At 42.6% G+C, this 18,817-nt stretch overlaps 1 protein-coding gene across 1 annotated transcript in view; it reads right to left on the bottom strand.

Annotated features, from left to right (window-relative positions):
- The window catches only part of PSTPIP1 (proline-serine-threonine phosphatase interacting protein 1), a 56,472-nt gene that overhangs the window by 10,635 nt on the left and 27,020 nt on the right, over nucleotides 1–18,817 (bottom strand). Inside the window, exons 4-9 of the mRNA XM_050903246.1 lie at nucleotides 9,274–9,308; nucleotides 8,056–8,162; nucleotides 6,107–6,169; nucleotides 4,910–5,008; nucleotides 3,075–3,120; nucleotides 2,168–2,247 (exon numbers count right to left, since the gene is read on the bottom strand). Coding sequence (XP_050759203.1) covers nucleotides 2,168–2,247; nucleotides 3,075–3,120; nucleotides 4,910–5,008; nucleotides 6,107–6,169; nucleotides 8,056–8,162; nucleotides 9,274–9,308 — 430 coding nt within the window. The remainder of the gene's footprint in view (nucleotides 1–2,167; nucleotides 2,248–3,074; nucleotides 3,121–4,909; nucleotides 5,009–6,106; nucleotides 6,170–8,055; nucleotides 8,163–9,273; nucleotides 9,309–18,817) is intronic.

Here is an 18,817-nt window from a genome sequence, read left to right on the forward strand (position 1 = left end):
TTAAAAACTTTAAAAACTTTAAAAAAAACCCAAAAACAACCACCCTGATATCTAAGTTGTACTGTTATAAGTAGAACATCAATTTTTGGTTTTCTATGAGGTGTGAAAAGCTCAGATGCTTCCAGCCATCTGTTTCCATCTCCATTTGCTAGTAATTATGTCCAGAACACCACAAATGTATACAATATTCAGCAGAACATTCAGTTGGGTACTGCCTGCCATCTAATACCTTACCATCTAAAAAAAACAGAAAAAAGAGTCTGTCAAGGGAGTAAGCTGGCGTTGGGACCAGTTTCTGAGAGAAAAAGCTTTTAAAGAGAACCTGAAGGGTGGAGAATGAGCATTTCAATATCCATTCTGAACAAAGAGCCTATGGCTGCAGCCTAGCCCCTCGGGGCTGCCGAAATAGCACAAGAGCCAACTGGGAATTTTCCAGGTAAATGGTGTCCTGTCGGGAAATGCAGCTCATGAAAGAGGGAAGTGTAGCGACTCTGGGCTTGTCAAGCCCTTTGCAAAGTACAGCTGGGTGTTGTGTTAGACACATCCCTCGTGCCCCCTCGGCTTGTGCAACAGACTGCTAGTGAACCTGGGCATCTTGTGCCAAGGAATATGGCACAGCCCCCATGATGAAGGTCGTCCCAGTGCTGCCACTTGCTAGCCAAGATTTTCGGGCCATGGATGTCCAGCGCTCAGCTGGAGAGCTAAGCAACCTTGGCACTTCCAGATTCCCCACTATGCAGCCAGAAGTTTGGGATCTTAAGCTGCTTTTTGTACTAGTTACTAGTTTTAAATGCCTCAAAAAATCTATCAGCTCTTCTATCTATGAGCACTTTTAAAAGAAGGCATTAAAGATGCCCTTCCTTTATGAATGGTTGTTTAAATTAAGCAGCGGGCAGGCCACAAGCTCTGTGGGCTATTCAGAATTTAGCCATGTGGGAGAAATGAAGTGTGGTAGGTTGTGGAACGCTTCGCTTGTTTGTTGGCTTTTTAAGAAGGGGGAAAATGTGCATCTTGGGAAAATTAAGGCTTGGCACAATTTCTATGGAAAGTCTGCTGTGCCAGCCGTGGGACTTTCCAGTCCTCCCAGATAGGGAATATTTAAGAGGAAGCAGAGAACTGGAAAGCTATGCTCCTGGCATTTTATTTTATGTGGAAATAAAGCCTCCAACAAGTAAACATAGCAAAATCATACTTTAGCAGATGGGCAAATGTATTTGAAGGATTAATATGACCAAATGTGTGGCTGATTTGGATGTCAACCAGTTCCTGTAAATTTTTGTGCAAAACTTACTAGCCAAGTGCAAATCTCTTTGTCCATCCTCAGCATAATGGAAATAGAGACTTTTCCACCACCACCTTTCAACTGAAAGATTACTGCATGGCAGAGGGCGAATATTCTTGCAGGTGAATATAAAGTGCTATGCAAAATAATGATTCTGAGTGGCTTGGATATCTTTGCTCTCAGAATGCTATGGTACATACTTTTTTAGCTTAGCCAGAAAATTTTATTTTTAATCTTCATTGAATTTGTGAGATTTTTAAAAAAAAAAAAAAAAGGAAACAAACACAAAAACCTCTCCTGCATTGGAACAAGAAGCCATTCTGGGAATTCCCATTAAAGGGAATCTTTTGTTTGTTCATATTTAATGGATTAATTGAATTCTTGTTGTTTGAATTTTGAAATTCATTTTTTAAACTAAAAATGAATTTTCATGTCTACGTTTCTGTTCATTTTCTACTGAAATTGCATTTTGTCACAAAGCAGTTATTTGAGAAACAACCTTATCTAGGCTGTGATAGAAGATCATCCCTAAAGCTAGTGTATTCTTATGTTAAATTGTGGGTGAAAACTGGCAGCAAATGCTTGCAAATAGATTGTACCAGTTCATATATTGCTCCACTTCTCACACCTCTGTACTTACTTCCCTCCTTTATATTTACATACATATGCCGAACAAGCAAGGAGAGTGTAAGCAAGTGAGACAGCTAGCAGCTATGTCTAAATCAACTCTAGTTTTTGCAGTATTTTTGCAAAGACATCTACTGAGACTCCACACAAAGCAAACAGCAAAACCCTTGGGATGATATCTCAGGTCTCGGAGTGATATCTGCAAGTAGGATAAAATAAAGAGCACACAAATATATTGCTGCAAAAGTCAATGTTTACCTCACAGGTTTTGATATGTTCCTGTTCCCACTCTGTCCTGACCTTATCCAGCTGCTCAAGGTTCTGTTTGTATATGTTCTCTGTAAACACAGACACACATAATAGAAACCCAGCAGTTAGAGAAAAAAATGATACAGGCTTTCTCTTTTTCCTCCTGTTGGGACTTTGCTGTGGTTCTTACACTTTAGGCCTGTGGTTTGCTAGAGTATCGCGAATGTGTGAGCTTGAAACTGGTGGGCTGCAAGGATATTTGTTTTTTTTCTTTGCAACTTTATACTAGAGTAAGGATTCTCTCTGCATGGTTTGCAGATCATCTATAAACTTTACAGCAGGGATAATGCAAATTAGAGATGAAGAGCCTGGACCATGCTTGAGCACTGAGCATCCTTAGGCTCTCTCCATGCTGAAGCCACGTGATTTAGTGTAAACTTTTACATGAGCAGTGAGGGACAAGTCTGAACTCATGAACCAGCTCAGATGTCTGCTGGCCTGTCCTTCTGGACATATACTGTGTTTCTGGCTGGAGAACATGACCATGCTCACGTACAGGGAACCTGGGGACTGTGTATCTGATTGGGCTGGCTGGGGGCAATTTGAGTGTCATTCTTTTGTGCTTTCAAACTTGGTCCAAGAAAAGCTTTTCTTTCCTGTGTGAAGTCCCTGAAAGAAGTGTTCTATAAATTCTTTAATGAAAGCAGGAGACTCGCATTTCCACAATGGAAAGTAAATGTAGATTACTATCAAGTTGCCGGTCTTTAGAAGCTTCTTCATTAATCTTTGGGTAGGTGACTTTGGGAAACCTGATTTCAAACAGAGCCAGCCTGGGTGATTTGGATGGTGCTCTATCAAAATCAGTGTGCCGGTAGATCTTTGCTGAGAAAAATCTTAGTTGCAAATAGAACATCACCTGCTTCATTTGCTGCGTCTCTGCATTGCTTGGCTTTGTTCTGACTCTGAAACAGGAAAAGAAACACCCCAAATTAATTTCTGACCATATTTTTTGCTTCTGCCCCAGTTTTTTTGCTGCCTGCTCCTTTTCCCCTTCTAGGGGAAAGGCTCAAACTTGCAAACACTTCTTGGCTGTCCCGCCTTTATGCATGGTTCTGTTGAATGTGTACTATGGAGAAGGGACCAGAATTTCACAGATGCAGCCATAGGTCCACTGACTTCAAGGGAAATCTGGCAATTTACATCTTTTCATTCAGACATCCCTGCCATAGGAGCTCGGTGCTAGCGTGATCCAGCCTGAAGCTTGTGTCTGCTGGCTGAGTTGTTTTTTCTCAAGTGTTTGATGTGCTTTTCTAATAGATATTTATAAGCAGAAATAAATGGCAGTTAAAATGCTTCATCTTCCAAGCTCCTCATGTAATACACAGATGAAAAGAACACAGCCTTTAAAATACTTTGCAAATGCCAGATTATTTCTCATAACAACTCAGAAGCCTAAAAGCAAAATACACTCTAAGTAGAACTTCTCTTTTTTTAAAAACCTGCAGCTTTTAACAAATGAAAATACAGCTATTATTGACAGCTCTGTACTCCCAGGTCTTTCTGCACAGATGGTGATGACAGTACATTAATGCACAGCTCTAGACATCAGTGTAATACATTCTTCCGTTCTGCCCTTCAAGACAAGGCTCAGGTAGGGGTTCTTATGACCATATTCCTCATCACAGCTGGTTGGAAAATATGTAGTAAGCTGGGAATATAAACTTCATTCTTATTTGCTTCCTGGCCCAAACTGTTTGCGAGTGCTGCGCAGATTTAAACAGCTGACATGTTTCTTGTGAGATGCCTCTGTGCATTTCAAATGTGCTGGCATGTGTGTGGCAGTAATGGCAATGAAGCACCCTGGGATCCTTCTGCATGAAAGGAGCTGGGTCAGATTTTGATGCCATTGAAGCTGCTAAGTGTTCTGGCATAATTTCAGTAGGGCCAGGATTTCATCCCCTCTTTACAGCTAAGCTGGAGGGTTTTGTTCATCAAAGATTAGTGAATGCTGGAAATAAAATGTAAAGTTCTGATGCTGTTTTTAGAGTCTCCATCTCCCCGCTCCTTGAGATTATTTTTGATCCTTTTTGCTTACACTGCACTGATTTTTATCGAGCCAAAGGGAGTTCATTTATTTTGTTTTCTCCATCTGTTCCACTGTAAAATGTTCCCATTAAAAGTTAGTGAATTGTCAGCTACAAGTATCAAGACGATGCAATGAAGGACTGCAGTGCCTTAATTTCCAATGATTTATTTTTGAGTTTGTAAATTTAGTTGAAATTAAACTAACCATAAGGAGAAAAATGTTGAAGAAAAATATGCATTTTAATGTAAGATACTATGCCTACTACATGTAAGCGACCAAAAGGCAAAACTGACTGCATGACATACTTCTGACTTGTTTCTTTTTTTATGAATAATTTCCAGGAAAAATCTCATTCAGTTTCCCTTCAGGATTCATAGAGCAATTAGATCATAGCCTGGGATAAATTAATTAGAAAACTTAGTCCCTTCCCAGCCTTTTTAAAAACGCTTGGCCTGTCACAGAACAAGATCAGGGTTACCAAAGGAGTTTGTGAAGGAAGTCCTCCTCGGGAAGGTGCTTTGTTTTAATTTTTATTCTAAGGGGTTAATTAGAAGGGAAAGCAGCCCTTGGCATCCCGCAGAATGGGTTGTTCAATTGTATCTCTTGTACCTTCAAAAGGAAAAAACCACATTTTTCTCTCTAAATAGCACTGTCATCTAAGGTACCTTTTCTGTTTGCTTTTGGTTGCCTGAAGCACTTGTCCGTTCAAAGGATTGCTCGGCCTCATCCGCCTCCTTGCACTTCTGTTCATAGGTCTTCTTTGACTGTATTGAAATGAAATCAAATGTGAAGGTTCGGGTTAGGGAACAAGGCTGGGTTGTCTCCAGCATGACGTTCTAGGCATTTTCTGTTTTGCAGTCTGGGGGAGCAAGTCAGTGCCCAAGTTGGGGCAACAGAAAAAATTCCCAATGAACACCGTAAGGAGATAGAAAAATAGAACTGAAAAATTGGGGTAGGGGCTGGCAGCATAAATCAGGTCCTTTTCTTGCAGCCCTGAAATTGATTGCTTTGTACAATTGCAACCAGCTCCCCGCAGGAGTGGTTACGAATACACAGGCAGCCCTAGCACCATCGGTGCATCAGGCATCTGTCTGAGCTACAGTGTAAAGACAAAATTAGGAGCCCACATTCCCAGGGTGCCAGTGGGGATGGGTTGTCATTTCTACAGTGTGACTTGGAGCATCAGGTCACATCAGGTCAGGCTGAAGTCAGTGTGTTGCCTTGACCATTGCTCCAAGCTGTGAGACAGAGCTAGCACCCCATGGATAACAGTCTTGCCCTCGTCCTCAGAAGCAAAAGAAATCCTTTTTTGCACTAAAAGACCTCCCTGTCTTAGAGATTCACTTAGAACAACCACGTTTAAATAAAAATTGTTAGTACAGTTCCAGCTGTAGCACTGATGGGTCTGCAACTACTTTTCTTTAGAGGCAGTTGCCCATTGGAAACCAAAACCAGCTGCCTGCAGTTCCTGTACCTGCAAGCTTTCCAGTTGGAGAGGTTTCCTCCTGTTTACAAGATTTCCTCACCGTTTTTAAAATTGTATTTACACACACTGATAAATTACATTTGCTCCTGTAAGTATCCTTGCCTAGAAAGAATGAAATCCTGTTTGACCTGGGGCATTGTTCATTCCACATTAACTTTCTGAGTATTCATTTTGGAGACTCTTCAGTGGGTGCAGCAGGGAAGACTAGCTTCCTCCTCGTAGCGGGAATCACATCCTCTCTCTTTCACACACACTCTTGCACACTCATACATTCTTGACCTTTCTTTAAATATAGGTACATGTAATATAGATTTCACCCTGTCTCAAACTGGAGCCAGTTTGCATCAAGAAACCCGCACAAAACCTCCTTGCTTACCTCCATTGTTTTCTTGTAATGGGACAATTTGCTCTTTTGCATGCGCTCCATTGCAGACTCATACTGTAAGAAACACACAGAAGTAAACATTTCTTGCTTTGGACTTTTTCCACCCCTTTTTAGTGGCAGGATTAGGAAAGCCATTGTCAGGGCCTCTCTATAAGCCACATGCCTGTGGGGAAAATTACTTCACTCTGCTTTTATAAATGACAGGTTTCTAAGTGAAACAGAGAGCATCAAAGTACCAGGTAAAAAAGTAATCCAAGATAATTCTGCTTCAGTGGTTTCCATTAATAGCAGAGAGGACGTAGATCTTCATTTTCTTCCTCCCTTCCCCCCCGCCCCCCTTAAGGAGATTAAATAGCGTAACTCCCACTCACAGTGCCCATTAGCTCTGCCAGCAGAGTTCCTTTGCTGGTGCAAGAGCTTGATCCCACATCTTTGCAGACCAAACCACTGTCTCACCCACGTGAGCAAGGGTAGTTGTCCATTTTAAACACAAACAATTCCTGTGTAATTTATATTCCATTGCTTCTGGCAAATTTATGCTCAATGCGATTTGATTTCCATACCGTCATCTGGTCAGCGTTGGAAGGACAGTGCTGAATTCTCTTTGTGGCTTTAATTGTGATATGCCCAGCCTTATGTGACAGTGAGATATGCTCCTACTTGGCAGGGTATGGGTTTCTTCAGTGGGACTTCTGGTCCTTTAATCTTTATGTTCTGCTCAAGCAAAACTCTCTCTAGGGCTACCCAGAGGCTTGCTTCACATTGGGCTAAATAGCACAGTCCCGAGAGCAGCTACAGCAAAACACAAATCACAGCATTTTGGGAGGTTACCAAAAATCCTGACACCATCTAGCATGTCTAATGTTGACTTCCTCACAGCCACATGTTGGACAGAGAAAAAAGCTTACCTAAGACTCGAAAGCAGTTTTTCCCTTTTTTCCAGGCCCTTCTAACTCTTTCCGGTTGAGTTATGGGCTTATTGTTTTCAACAGGGGAGAGAGCCTCTCCCTTTGCAAATCCTAGTGGCAAAGTGGTGGGGGGGATATAAATGCTGGTGAACTAGGTGTACACTCTCTGTCTTTATATGCCTTATTTGCTTCATCAGATCGCTGTGGACCTCAAATCTCAGTAGCAACACTGGTTTTACCCGCTTTCATATTCAGAGTTCTTTGCTATTCCAAGTTACTCTGTGTCAGGGTTGTAGACACAAGATTTTTGTGGCCTTGGATATTGGTCATATGCATTTTCATTTGTTTAAAATTAGCAAAGAACTGGGTATTTTATTTTACTCCTCCATCAATCAGTGCTCTCAGTATTGTGACTGTCCCATCTTTGTCTTCAACCCTGTGGAACCAGGGAAGGTGTAAGCATGACCATTGTTGTCTCTATTGAGAGCTACTTTTTCAAGGGACTCAGAGCTTGATAAGATCATAGGGGATGAAATGGCCTTAAATATACTCAATTTTTATTATATAACATCAACTAGATGTTATTTATTCCGCATATTTGTAATTCAGCATATATTGGTGTTGCATTTAGCATGATATTAATTTGCTTTTATGTTTTTAAATGTTTGTATTACCTCTCTATTTTAGTGCATGTTGGAGATCATGCAGGATCAAACGAAAGAAACCCAATTAGCAAGGGTATAAAAAAAGAGAAAAGGAAGGATTAAGTTCTTACAGGAATAATAATAGTATCTGCAGTTACACCAGAGAGAGTAAAAGTGACTAAAGCCTCTGTCTCCTGAGTTCAGAGCACTACTTTATTTCCAGCTGGGATTAGAAAGATATTTTCTTCCACAATCTAGTATATGGAGTGAACAGGGCACACGGGGTATATTTTATCATCTTTTACAGTATTCACAGCCTATGGCCAGAGACGGGTCATCAGCATGGACCATTGACCCAATCTGTTTCAACATTTCTGTAGTTTCTCACCTTTTTTCTTTGCTCCTTCTGTCTTTCTCGGAACTCCTCTATTCCTTTCAGTTCATCCTTCAGCATTACTGCCAGCTGGATATGAGAGTTTCCAACACTTTCGATTTCTAAAGCAAATCAGAATTCATATACAGTCAGTGGAAAGGTCTTTAAATATGAAGTCACATTTTTCAGGAGATGTTTCTGGGATGTGGCTGCTGTATGACTTGTCATGAACAGGGCAGCCTTAAAAAAGGCTTCCCTATGTTTGTGCATGCACTGACATTGCTGAGGGTTCACACAACCTGAATAGGCCTTATTGCAGGTCCTCTCAGTGCCTGCAAGATGCATGGGCAAGACTCCTCACTGCAGAATTGGAGGACCCACTCAGAGCAGCCTTGGCAAGTGCAGAGCCGGCTGCATTGCTTCATAGCCCCATTTACCCCAGCCACCTCCCTTCCTTCTGGGGCTTGGAGGTCAGATGTTGTGATGCAGAGGGAGGGAAGGAGCTCTGATCTCCATCATCACCCCCTGTGTCTGCTTTCCCTCCACTACGCTGCTGGATTGTCGTTGCTCTTGGGAGCTGCTTGCCAGTTGTGTCCAGCCTTGTACAAATGTCATTAGACGAGGCTGCAAGCTGAGAATTTCCAAGGGTCAGCAAAGATGGATTGAATTTCAGAGCACCTGGCTGATGCTGTTTGAAGTGGCTGGTAACTTCTCTGCATTTGTTGGCTTTGGTGCCTCTGAAATGGAACCCCACATTTTCCAGAAATGTTGAGGGGCCCCCCCCCAGGCTCTAAAAAAATACCTTAATTCACCAGCTGCTTTTCAAAAGGATGTTTTTATCTAAACAGCAGGTGCCAGTAGCCAGGTACGCTGTCCTAGTGGCTGTGATGGTGTTGCATTTTCTGTATGTGAAAGGTTTTCATTCATCCTTGGGCACATTTAGAAAGCATGCTGTCAGTGGTTTGCAGAAGAGGGAATAGAGCTGATATTTTGTGAATTGATCCAGATAAAACTAACTTGAGGAACAAGCCATTTTCTTTGCCATCAGAGAGTGGATTGAGTGCCCAGCCTTGGAGGACTCCTGGTGAGTGTCCTTTCCCTCCACTCTCCACACTACAGACTGGGATAGAAAAGTTGGAAATAGAGGAGGGAAGAGGATGAAAGACCCCAGAGGGGATGAACAGATTGTGTGCCTGTCTTACCCAGGTCAGAAAGGAAGATGTCGATACTTACGTTGCTTGAGCTTCTCAAATGCTGCCTTCAGTGTGCTGTGAGGCAGAAACAAGTGCACTTTATTAGTATAGGCTTCTAAGGATGCGTTGTGAATGTAGAGAAAAAACTTTCCCTCAGAACCTCAAAGATCCACATAGAGATAAAACTCTTAATAGTCTTGTAATAAAAGTTGACCATGCTAACAAGCACAATAGCATCAATCTGTTACCATCAGGAAATGCAATAAAATGCTCCATGAAGCAAGGAATTGCACTACTTCTTATGTGCACCCTCTCTTTTAATCCCACTGTATTTGTGACTGTGAATGTTAACAGACATTTCTCTATTCTTGCACCTTGCCAATGGATACGAGTCAACTGAGTGAAATAAAGACTGTCAAGGGAAACTGGGTTCTGGAGCACTAGTCTGAAGGGTAGAGCAAAACCAGCTCCACCCTCTGTGTTGAATGCAGCACCAGCAAATTTTTCCTCCTCAGTCACCCTTGAAGATAGAGCAGCTCTGCTATGCAGCATCTTCCATACTACGCTTTCTGAGCACCCCCGTGTGGCACAGCTCAGTCTCCTTTAAAAGACTCAGAAATGGCGCAGAGAGCCTACGGAGGCTTTGAAACCCTGATGCTCCCAGGGGTTTTCAACATCCCAGAATAACAGCATGAATAAACCATGCTGTGAAATCAGGCCTCGGTGCTGGGCTGTGAGTACAGCATGGAGATGAGCAAAAAGAGATGTTATGCTGCTCTTCCAGATGGACCTACATAACTAAGTGGTCCTACAACGTAGAGTTGCAGAAGGGCATGAAAGGGTAACGATAGATTGCCTGATGTCCTGGTTTTTGGCAAGCCAGAGTCCATTTTAAGAAAGCACCAGAGGTACCAACATAGAAGTGATGGGAGAGGAAAGAGCATAGTCTGTAAAAGGCATTTTCACCTCAATAATTTCCTCTAGCTCTGAGTTTGCAGGCTGGCAGGGCATTTGTATACACAGAAGCCAGGGCTGTGGTGTGATTTGGAGGTTTTTCAGATTTAGAAATCATCTCTTCAAGACCCAGAGTGTGTTGTTCCCTGAAGGAAACAGTTCTGGGATCTTCACAGAGCCCTGGTCTACCCTAGGCGGGAGCCCAGGAGAAAAGCCTGGTAATGAAGACCCTGAAGTCTCCCTGGCTGAAGCCTGGCTACTAGGAGAGCCCAGAAGAGGATACATATCACTTCCCAGCCATGTGCGACTGCAGATGGGTAGGGAAATCCTGTATCTCTTGGGCCGTTTCAGGAATCATAGGAGACACATGAAGGATCCTAATTGCCCTGTGTTAATTTAGGCTGGACATCTGTTTCCTAATCAAAGCTTGCTCTCCCAGTAGCAAGGCTGCCTTGCCAGGCATAAGAAAAATGCACAGACAAGGGGAAAGGCTGGGCCTGTCCTCAATGATAACTGCCTTGCAATCCACTTCTAAATCTAAATTTGTAGAAATATAAGGAAAAGATTTTCAGCCAGAAAAGATGAGTATTGAGCTAACTGATTCTTTCAGCTTTCAACTAGATTTGTTGTGGTGAATCTCCTGAGATAAGTCAGGGAAAACATGCTGGATTGAGTATTTTTCAGTATTGTCCTAATAATACTTAAACATTTTGAAGGTTCATTTTGCAAAAAATTAGTCCAGTATGAAATTTTGATGGAAACTAAATTTTCACAACACAAAAGAAACAAACAGTATTCTTTCCAGCTAAGTTAATTAAAAGTTTGAAGTTAAAAGACAAGTTGAATATCAGCAGCAGAGATAGCTTTTTCTCACCTAAAAGCTCTAAGGGATTATTTTGAAAAATTAAATATATACAAAAAATAAAATCTGCTTTTTTTAGTGTGGATTTTCCAATAGGAGGTGGGGAATGTGCTAACAACTTCATGCCTGAAATAGGCAAATAGTGGAATTTAAAAAATAGAGGACACTTGCAAGCTGCGCATACTGTTTGCACGCTATGTTGATCTATTGTTCCGAGAGATTCTTTTTTCCTTTGCTGGTGGTGATTCAGGTTATGCAAAGACTGCCAAAATTGCTGTACTGGATACTGAAAAATAGCACTTTCTCAGTACATATCAAGGACAAGAGCAATTTGCTGCTTTTTTGGTTTCCAGGCATCTGAGCTACTAGAGTAGTTCATGATCATAAGCCAAACATGAAGCTTTTGTCCTTTTTGCTGGTCTCTGTAAAGGACGAGTGTGTCTTCTGGTATAATAATGCATCTGGCTATAACCTGGAGAGAGACCAATTTGCCCCCTGCATGGTCTCTAATGGCCTTTTCAGAAAGCTCTGGCCTTTTGCTCCTTGCATGAAAGACTTGTCCAGCCAATTCCCTAGCTGCTGACTGGGCCAGGGCCACAGTCCATAAGTAGATTGAAATAGACTGAAGCCATTTCCTTCCTTATTCTTATAATAATTTTCTAAAATCATTGAATCGGATCCCTCATCCTTATGGGGCTTAAGGGAATAGCAAATATGTCATTGTGCCAAGTTATGTGTGGGAGAGAATAAATAAATTAAATTTTGACCCATGGATCCGTCAGGTATTCCTTTATGACTTCTGGGCTGTGGGGATGTGCTGGCTGCAGCAGCAGTGCTATAGATTAGCTCCTCGTTGCTGCTGGATGATCTGATTATATCGGTGAAATATATCATTTCAGTGCTTTGGAGGGTTTAATGGAAGCAACTCGTGTAGCCGACATACAAGCGAGTTTTAATTTTGTTTGTGCTGTTTTGTATGTACAGTACTTATTACCTATTTTTTCTGAGGGGGTTTGACTTTCTAATAGGATTGATAAGGACTTTACTCTGAAGCATCCAAAGTGAGGATGTCTCACTCTCATGGACACTTTAAAAGAGTGTTTTATCCTCTCAGTATATTATGCTGCTTAGCATTGTGGTAGTAATTGATTTTGTTTGTTTGTTTTTTCTGTGGCCAAATTAGAAAACCTGGGGTTGAAAATAATTCAAGCAAAACTGAAAATTTGCGATTTGCCTCTTTTCTTTTTTCTTTTTTTTTTTTTTAATTGCTCACTTCTGACATTTCCATGTAAATTCTGGAAGACTGTTAAACCACTCCAGCTAAAGACAAAGCAGCAGCCTTTCCTTTGGGCATCCCTACGTGGGGCCTCCTGCAGATATCTCATTGAAAATAGGGTTGGATACAAATTTACTGTACGTTTGTTAAACGACTCTCCCTTGGACATTTAAAGATTGCATTTGTCAAAATTAATTTCTGGCGGAAACAGGATTGACTCTGAATCTGGAGTAACAGGGAACAGATAGAGCCTGTGCAACAGCCACTCTGCAGCAACTTCTGGTGATTTTTGCCATCTAGTGGCTAAAATATTCTTACCGTTTTCTGGAATAGCGACCCTGGCTGCTGCCTTCATTTGCTGTAGTCTCCTGCTACTCGAGTAGAGCAGAATTTAGCTGCTCTTGTAAAATATGCACGTTTCAGTGTTTGTTTTCTCAAGTGGAGGGGGAGAAGAAGAATAGCAGAGCTTTTAGAGGAACAGGGGAACCGAGGGGAGAAGCTCATTACAATGAAGCTCACCCGTTGTTTAGCATTCTTGCTCTGTAGATTGCAAAATACTTTCCAAAGTGAACTTATCCAAATTTACCCAGCACACCAAAGCTGGAAAGGCAACCCTGTCTCTCTAGGGCACTGACCACTAGTCCCTATGGCTCTCCTCTAACAGGATAAACATTTACAGAATGCATTGTTTGAGAGCTTGGTTAAATTTTTCTCCCAGCAGAACCTGTCCCCTGCTTTCACGGCAGAAGATGCATCCTGTATTTGAGCAGAGGTGCCTTGTTTGGCATTCACCCACCATCGCAGTACAGGTATGAGGAGTAGTGAGGAACCACTGCACATGATCATAAATCCATTTTACTCACTGTGCAAAATTATCTTATAGTTGGTTCAGGAGGGGCAGGCGATTGGAACAGCGGGGGATGACAGCACTTCAAAGTGAACTTGTCCTAGCTGCTCTCTGTGTTTGCTTTTTCTCCCTTCGTTTTTGGACCTTGTTTTTGCTAGAGAACTGGGCTGTTGCTGGAGAGCAGGCTGCGCTGGGCAGTCCTACGTGACACGAGGACTACCAGGAAATGTACGGTAGATAGGGCTCTGGTACCTTCTGCTTCACAGTCATCAAAAGCTGAATTTTGTGGCACCAGAGATGTAATTAGCAGAGCTCTATCAGTGCCAGTGCTTAGGTCACAGATATACTCACCATGTACACTGTTGCACCTCTCTCTCTCTCTCTCTCTCTCTCTCTCTCTCTCTCTCTCTCTCTCTGCAACTTTAGGCTTGATGGTTTGGGCATTTTTTTTTTCAGTACTTTGCCTTTAGAGACTGGTTTAACTGAGTAATTTGGAGACCCCCTTTACATCTTGTACACAGGAAGGTAAAACAGGCTCTTCTAACCGGAAAACCACAGCTCTTTTTAAATTTTCTTTCTTTTCTACCTTTGCTTGGTGAAATAACCCCACCTTCCTTTCTGGTAGGTTTCCATTTTAACATCAATATGACCTACAATGTTCTGTTCTTATTGTAATTTTTAAAAATAGTTCTTCTGAAATTGAGAGAAGTCTCTGCCAGATGAACTCTACAGACCACTTTCCAGCAGTCCTGTTCACCCTCTGCCTCCAGTAACTTAGATCCTGATAACATGGTTATGAAACCAACCCAATGCCAGTCTCCTCTGAGGCCACGATTAACATCGGTCTTTCATCCTGCCACACAGGGAAGACCCAATGTGGTTTTACCAACATTTCTTTCTGTGAAGCCCAGTGATGGTAGCAAAGTGTGGGGAAACAAGTTCAAAAGCATCTGGTCTCAAATAATGTGCACCTGGGACTCTGTCTGCATTGCAAAAAAGAAAAGAAGGGGGAGGTGTTGTGCTCTTTTAACAGGGAGGTAACTAAGTCACTACCAAGTCCTAGGTCAGGCACGTAGCAGAGTATTTCATGTGAGAATCATGTCTAACATTGCTTAGTGGGGATGTGATGAAAACATGGAAGAATTAATTTTGCCAGGATGTTTTCTTCTTGTTCTCAGAGGAGCTATAAACAGAAAGGCAAAACCACTCAGTGCAACTGGAAAGATTTCTGTACAAGTCCCAGCTGGAGTGTGATGTCAAAGCCACCTGTGGTGGAGAAAAGGCATGAGCCTTTCTCTAACCAGGGGAGTCCAAGTTTGTCTGTCTATAAACTCACAATAGCAAGGCACTAGCTAGCATGAGTAGTCATATCAGCTATTACGGGAGGCTGCACTGTGCAGCAGGTTGGGTTTAGTGTCTGGTTGGGTGTAGCATATCTTCCATGAAAGCAGCAACAAATGTGGAGGGTTCCTGTAGTGCTGTGATGTGTCTGCATACGTGTTTTGCTTCTGGTGCTTGGATATTTCCAGATATATGTCAGAAGCAGAAACAGCCCCAAACTGAATGGGAAGGGGGCTGTATCATCACTTCCAGGGCTGGTTACTGGGAGTGCAGACACATCACCCCAGACTTTGCTGGGGCAGGGGAGCAAACAGGATGTCATCTCCATGTACCTTCTCTTCCCTGTAAATCTGTGCCCATAGACTACAAATTAGACCCCTTGTGACTCCAGAATGACCTATGCTGTTCAAATCAAAGGATAAAACAATCAAAACAACTTTTGTACCTTTAACATAAAACTAAATTTCCTCATGTCTCTTGGAAGGAGAGCAGCACTGCTCCAAAATGCCTATCCTCATCACCAGAGAGCTCATCTAGATTGGATTTAACAAGAACTGAGCAGAGGCTTAGGTCTTTCAGAGTATGTGCTTGGGTCCATTTTCACAGAGTCCTGAATGTTCAAAGTACAAATGTATAAACTCTGTGCAGGTTCAGAACATTTGAGTGGAGAATAACTAATCATGGAAGGATGTGACCTTCCAAAATGACCTTTAGCTTCAGTTCAAAAATGCCTGCTTTGTGTGAATAATACAGAGGATTCTGTATATTAAGTGACAGATGCACTATATTTATACACAGGAAGCAGCAACTGGCATTTCGTTACAGATGCCCTCACCTCACACTCACTGAAATATTCTATTTCAGGCATTGCAGAGAAGGGCAGAGCAGACACGGGCTTGAAGGAACTACCCTTTCCCGAGGTCTGAAGGAGATGGTAGTGGAAAAGAGGGAAGGAAAAAAGTAGAAAATCATATACATGAGACGAGACAAGCAGAGCAAATGACAAAAATAGCTGTTGTCAGACTAGGCAGAATGTAACCAGGTACTGCATGTTTACATCAGTTATTTTACAAAAGACCAGAGTTCCCAGAGGCTCTATTTCAGCTGAAGCTGAGGATGTAGCTGAAAACTGGGCTCTGTAGTATATTCTGTTTTCATGTTGTTCTGCTGAAGAGTTGCCCAAAGCTACTGCATGGAAATTCCCTGTCACCTTGCAGCCTGAAAGGTGTTTCCTCTTAAAGGCACGAGCTCTGCTGAGAATCATCTATAGTGTGTTGAGACATCATTATTGTGTGTGCTACCAGCAAACACTTGCAAACTTGATCTCAGTTTCTAACTCAGCTGAAAATCCCCAGTTTCTGTACATCCTCTCCCATGTGTGCAACACAGAATATGGAGAGTACAAAACTATACCGCAGTTTAAACTTCATAACATGTAGTTCCCTCTCCCCCACTGGATATTGATGTAACCTGGCATTTGCCAAGAATACATGGCTGTAGCTTTGTAATCATCTTTTTCATAATTTTTTATGATTATACACTATAAAATTGTGATTCAGATTTTTTTTTTAATTAAAAAAGTGGGATAATAGAGCTTTAAAATTAGTGTAAGGTAGGAATGAAGACATTTTAAAATCCACTTTAGCCCTGACTTGTGATAGGTGAGCTCCAGAGCTCCATTTCTGTGCAGCATCCATCCTTCCACCCTGACTGCTGCAATCCTCGCACTTTGCCCACTCCTCAAGGGCTGCCCTGCCCTCTCCTAGTTCTGACCCACTCAAGAGGTACATTTGCAACCGATACTCTCGCATGCTCCCTTCCAATACCTGTTCTCCTCCCAGTGCTTTCACTAAGACTCCCCAGCTACCCGTATTCCCAGGCATAGCCTACATCCATGACTGTGCTGGCACATCCAGGTGATTAGCTTGAAGGAAGCAGCCAGCCTTTTCCATAGTTTTGGTGTTATTATGGACCTGAGTGTGTTTGTAAGAACCAGAACAGGCAGTGGGACTGCAGCTCACCAGTGCAGACGTGCATTGAGGAACCCCACTGTAAGGAACCTTATCTGCCTTTGTCATGTGTGTCTGATCTAACACGGCAAGTGTGGTGAGGTGGGCTAAAAATCAACAAAGAAAAAGGCACTTCTGCACTTAACAGGAAAGTACATTGCTTTACCTTAAGACTCAGTGGATGCTAAAATGTTTCAGGGTTTCAAATAAGAAAATGACACAAGAAAACTCCATTGGGGGCTGTTACATGCAAAGCTGCTGCTGGTGTGGCAGCACCTGAACTACCAATTGCTAAGGCTAGAAGATTATTTAGGAGAAATATCCTCATATGCTTGCCCTGTTCTTCTACTCTTCCCTTGAAATCTAGTGTTGGGGATAGAATATTAGGCTGAAGGGATTTTGGTCTGAGCCTGTGTGACCCTTCTTGCAGTCTTGCACTTGGATTCAAGTGTATGCATCCCTCTGTACATTAGAATGAACTTGCCAAGGCCTATAGCAACTGCTGAGTTAGATCTGTGTCATGGGTTGGAAAGAGGATATCTCCCTTCCCTTTAGGAAGTAGTTTCTACCAGCTGCAGTGCTCGAGGCAAGGGCAAGCAGCCAGAATGCCTAAATTTGCTTGAATCAGGCTGGACTATTGAATGATTGTGTCCTTTGGCTGTTAGGCAGCACTTACAGGGAACTTTTATTTCTTAAGCTGGAAGCTGGAGTGTTTGTTTGCTATGCCCATGGTAACCAGCACAAGCTTCTTTTAGAAACCCTCTCTTTGCTTTTTTTTTTAAATAAAAAATGGTTGCAGCACGTCTCCCTCATTGCGGCATGTCTGCCTCTCTGATTTTAGTTTTGTTAGAGATTTTTCTATAGCTGTAGGCTTGCCATGGCCATTTCCAATACTTGTCTGAAAAAGAACAGCGAGGACCTCACTGAAGTCAGTCGCACCTCCATTAGCAAAGCTAAAAACTTGTCCCCTGCTAGCTCTCAGGTCAAAGTGATTTCTCACATTTCTGGTGCTAAGGAGTCTGCACGTGGAGACACAACATTGTTCTCTTTTCCCCAGTCACAAAGTCGTATTACTGCTGATACTCAGTAGCGAAGCGTCCTAGTACAGTCTTGGCTCGTAGTTGTCTCTGCCAAGCACGAGCAGTGCCGGGCCCTGAGGGGTCAGTTCTCCATCAGAGGAGCTGTAACCATGCTGAGGGAACAAGCGCGGGACAGCATATAGGATGGAAACGTGATGGCTGCTGTCAGCTAGATTTTTCTCAAAGCAATGGAGAGTGGTCTCAGAGTTGCTGTTACATTTCAGCGAGCCTTCCCTACTATCTTTCGAGTCAGCAGCATATTTCTTCATCTGTGTCTTTCAGTAAATAAAAATGGGCAGTTGAATCTATTTATACATTTAGCTGAGTTCAGCGATTTGCTCCAGCTGAAGCAAAAGTTTGGGGGAGAAGGGAAGAGCCTGAAAAACTGTTGAAATTGTTCTTTTATTTGATTCAAAACTAAAAGCTTTTAAAATATGGGGGAGGCTTGGGAGAGAACTGTTTTCTACAGTGATGGCCACTACCTGGTGCAGTGTGCCATAGACTTCTCCAGGCTTCTCCCCGTCATCACGCTTATTCTCTTCGCCTTGTTTTGTGCCGGTCCTGACTGTGCTGAAGTAACAACCCAGGCAGTACCTCCCCACCGCTGCCTAATTTATCCCTTGAGCAGACCCTCTTCTCTCCAAGCACAGGAAGCAACAGAAAGGGGTTTTTTTTTCTCTACGTTTTTTAACCTCCAAGGGTTTGAGATCAGAAGAGCCAGGTGGCTACCAGGGATTGGGTTTCTGGAGTTGGAAAGAGCTGTTCACACTGGTCCTGGGAGGACATAAGCACATGAGGCCCTGCTGGGCTGCCCATCGCATGTAGTGGTGCTGCCGTCTCCAGTTCGGCAGATTTGGCATTGGCTGCAGTGTGGGTTTGCCACGAATGCTTTGCCAACAGGCCCCTGCATGGGGACTGCTGCTCACTCCGGCTTTGTGCCACTTCTCTCCTGCTCTGCCTGCCATAGCAGCTACAGAGCATCACTTTGACCTGGTGGAGCAATGGAGGTTTTCGCAGCCAATTCATTTGTTTCAGAAGTTGTGCTAAACAGAATTAATTGGCCTTGCTGTTGTTTCTCTTAAGGTCTTCAGGGTATTTTCTGATACTGGAAGTTTTTGGGTGGTTGCTGCGGATGGATTTTCTATGTTCTTTTTATTGACTTTTTGAAAGGGTATCGGATACCTTCCTGATACTGAGAACTACTGGGGTGTGAAAT

The sequence above is a fragment of the Gymnogyps californianus genome, chromosome 11 (genome assembly GCF_018139145.2).
Source record: "Gymnogyps californianus isolate 813 chromosome 11, ASM1813914v2, whole genome shotgun sequence".
Taxonomy (NCBI): domain Eukaryota; kingdom Metazoa; phylum Chordata; class Aves; order Accipitriformes; family Cathartidae; genus Gymnogyps; species Gymnogyps californianus.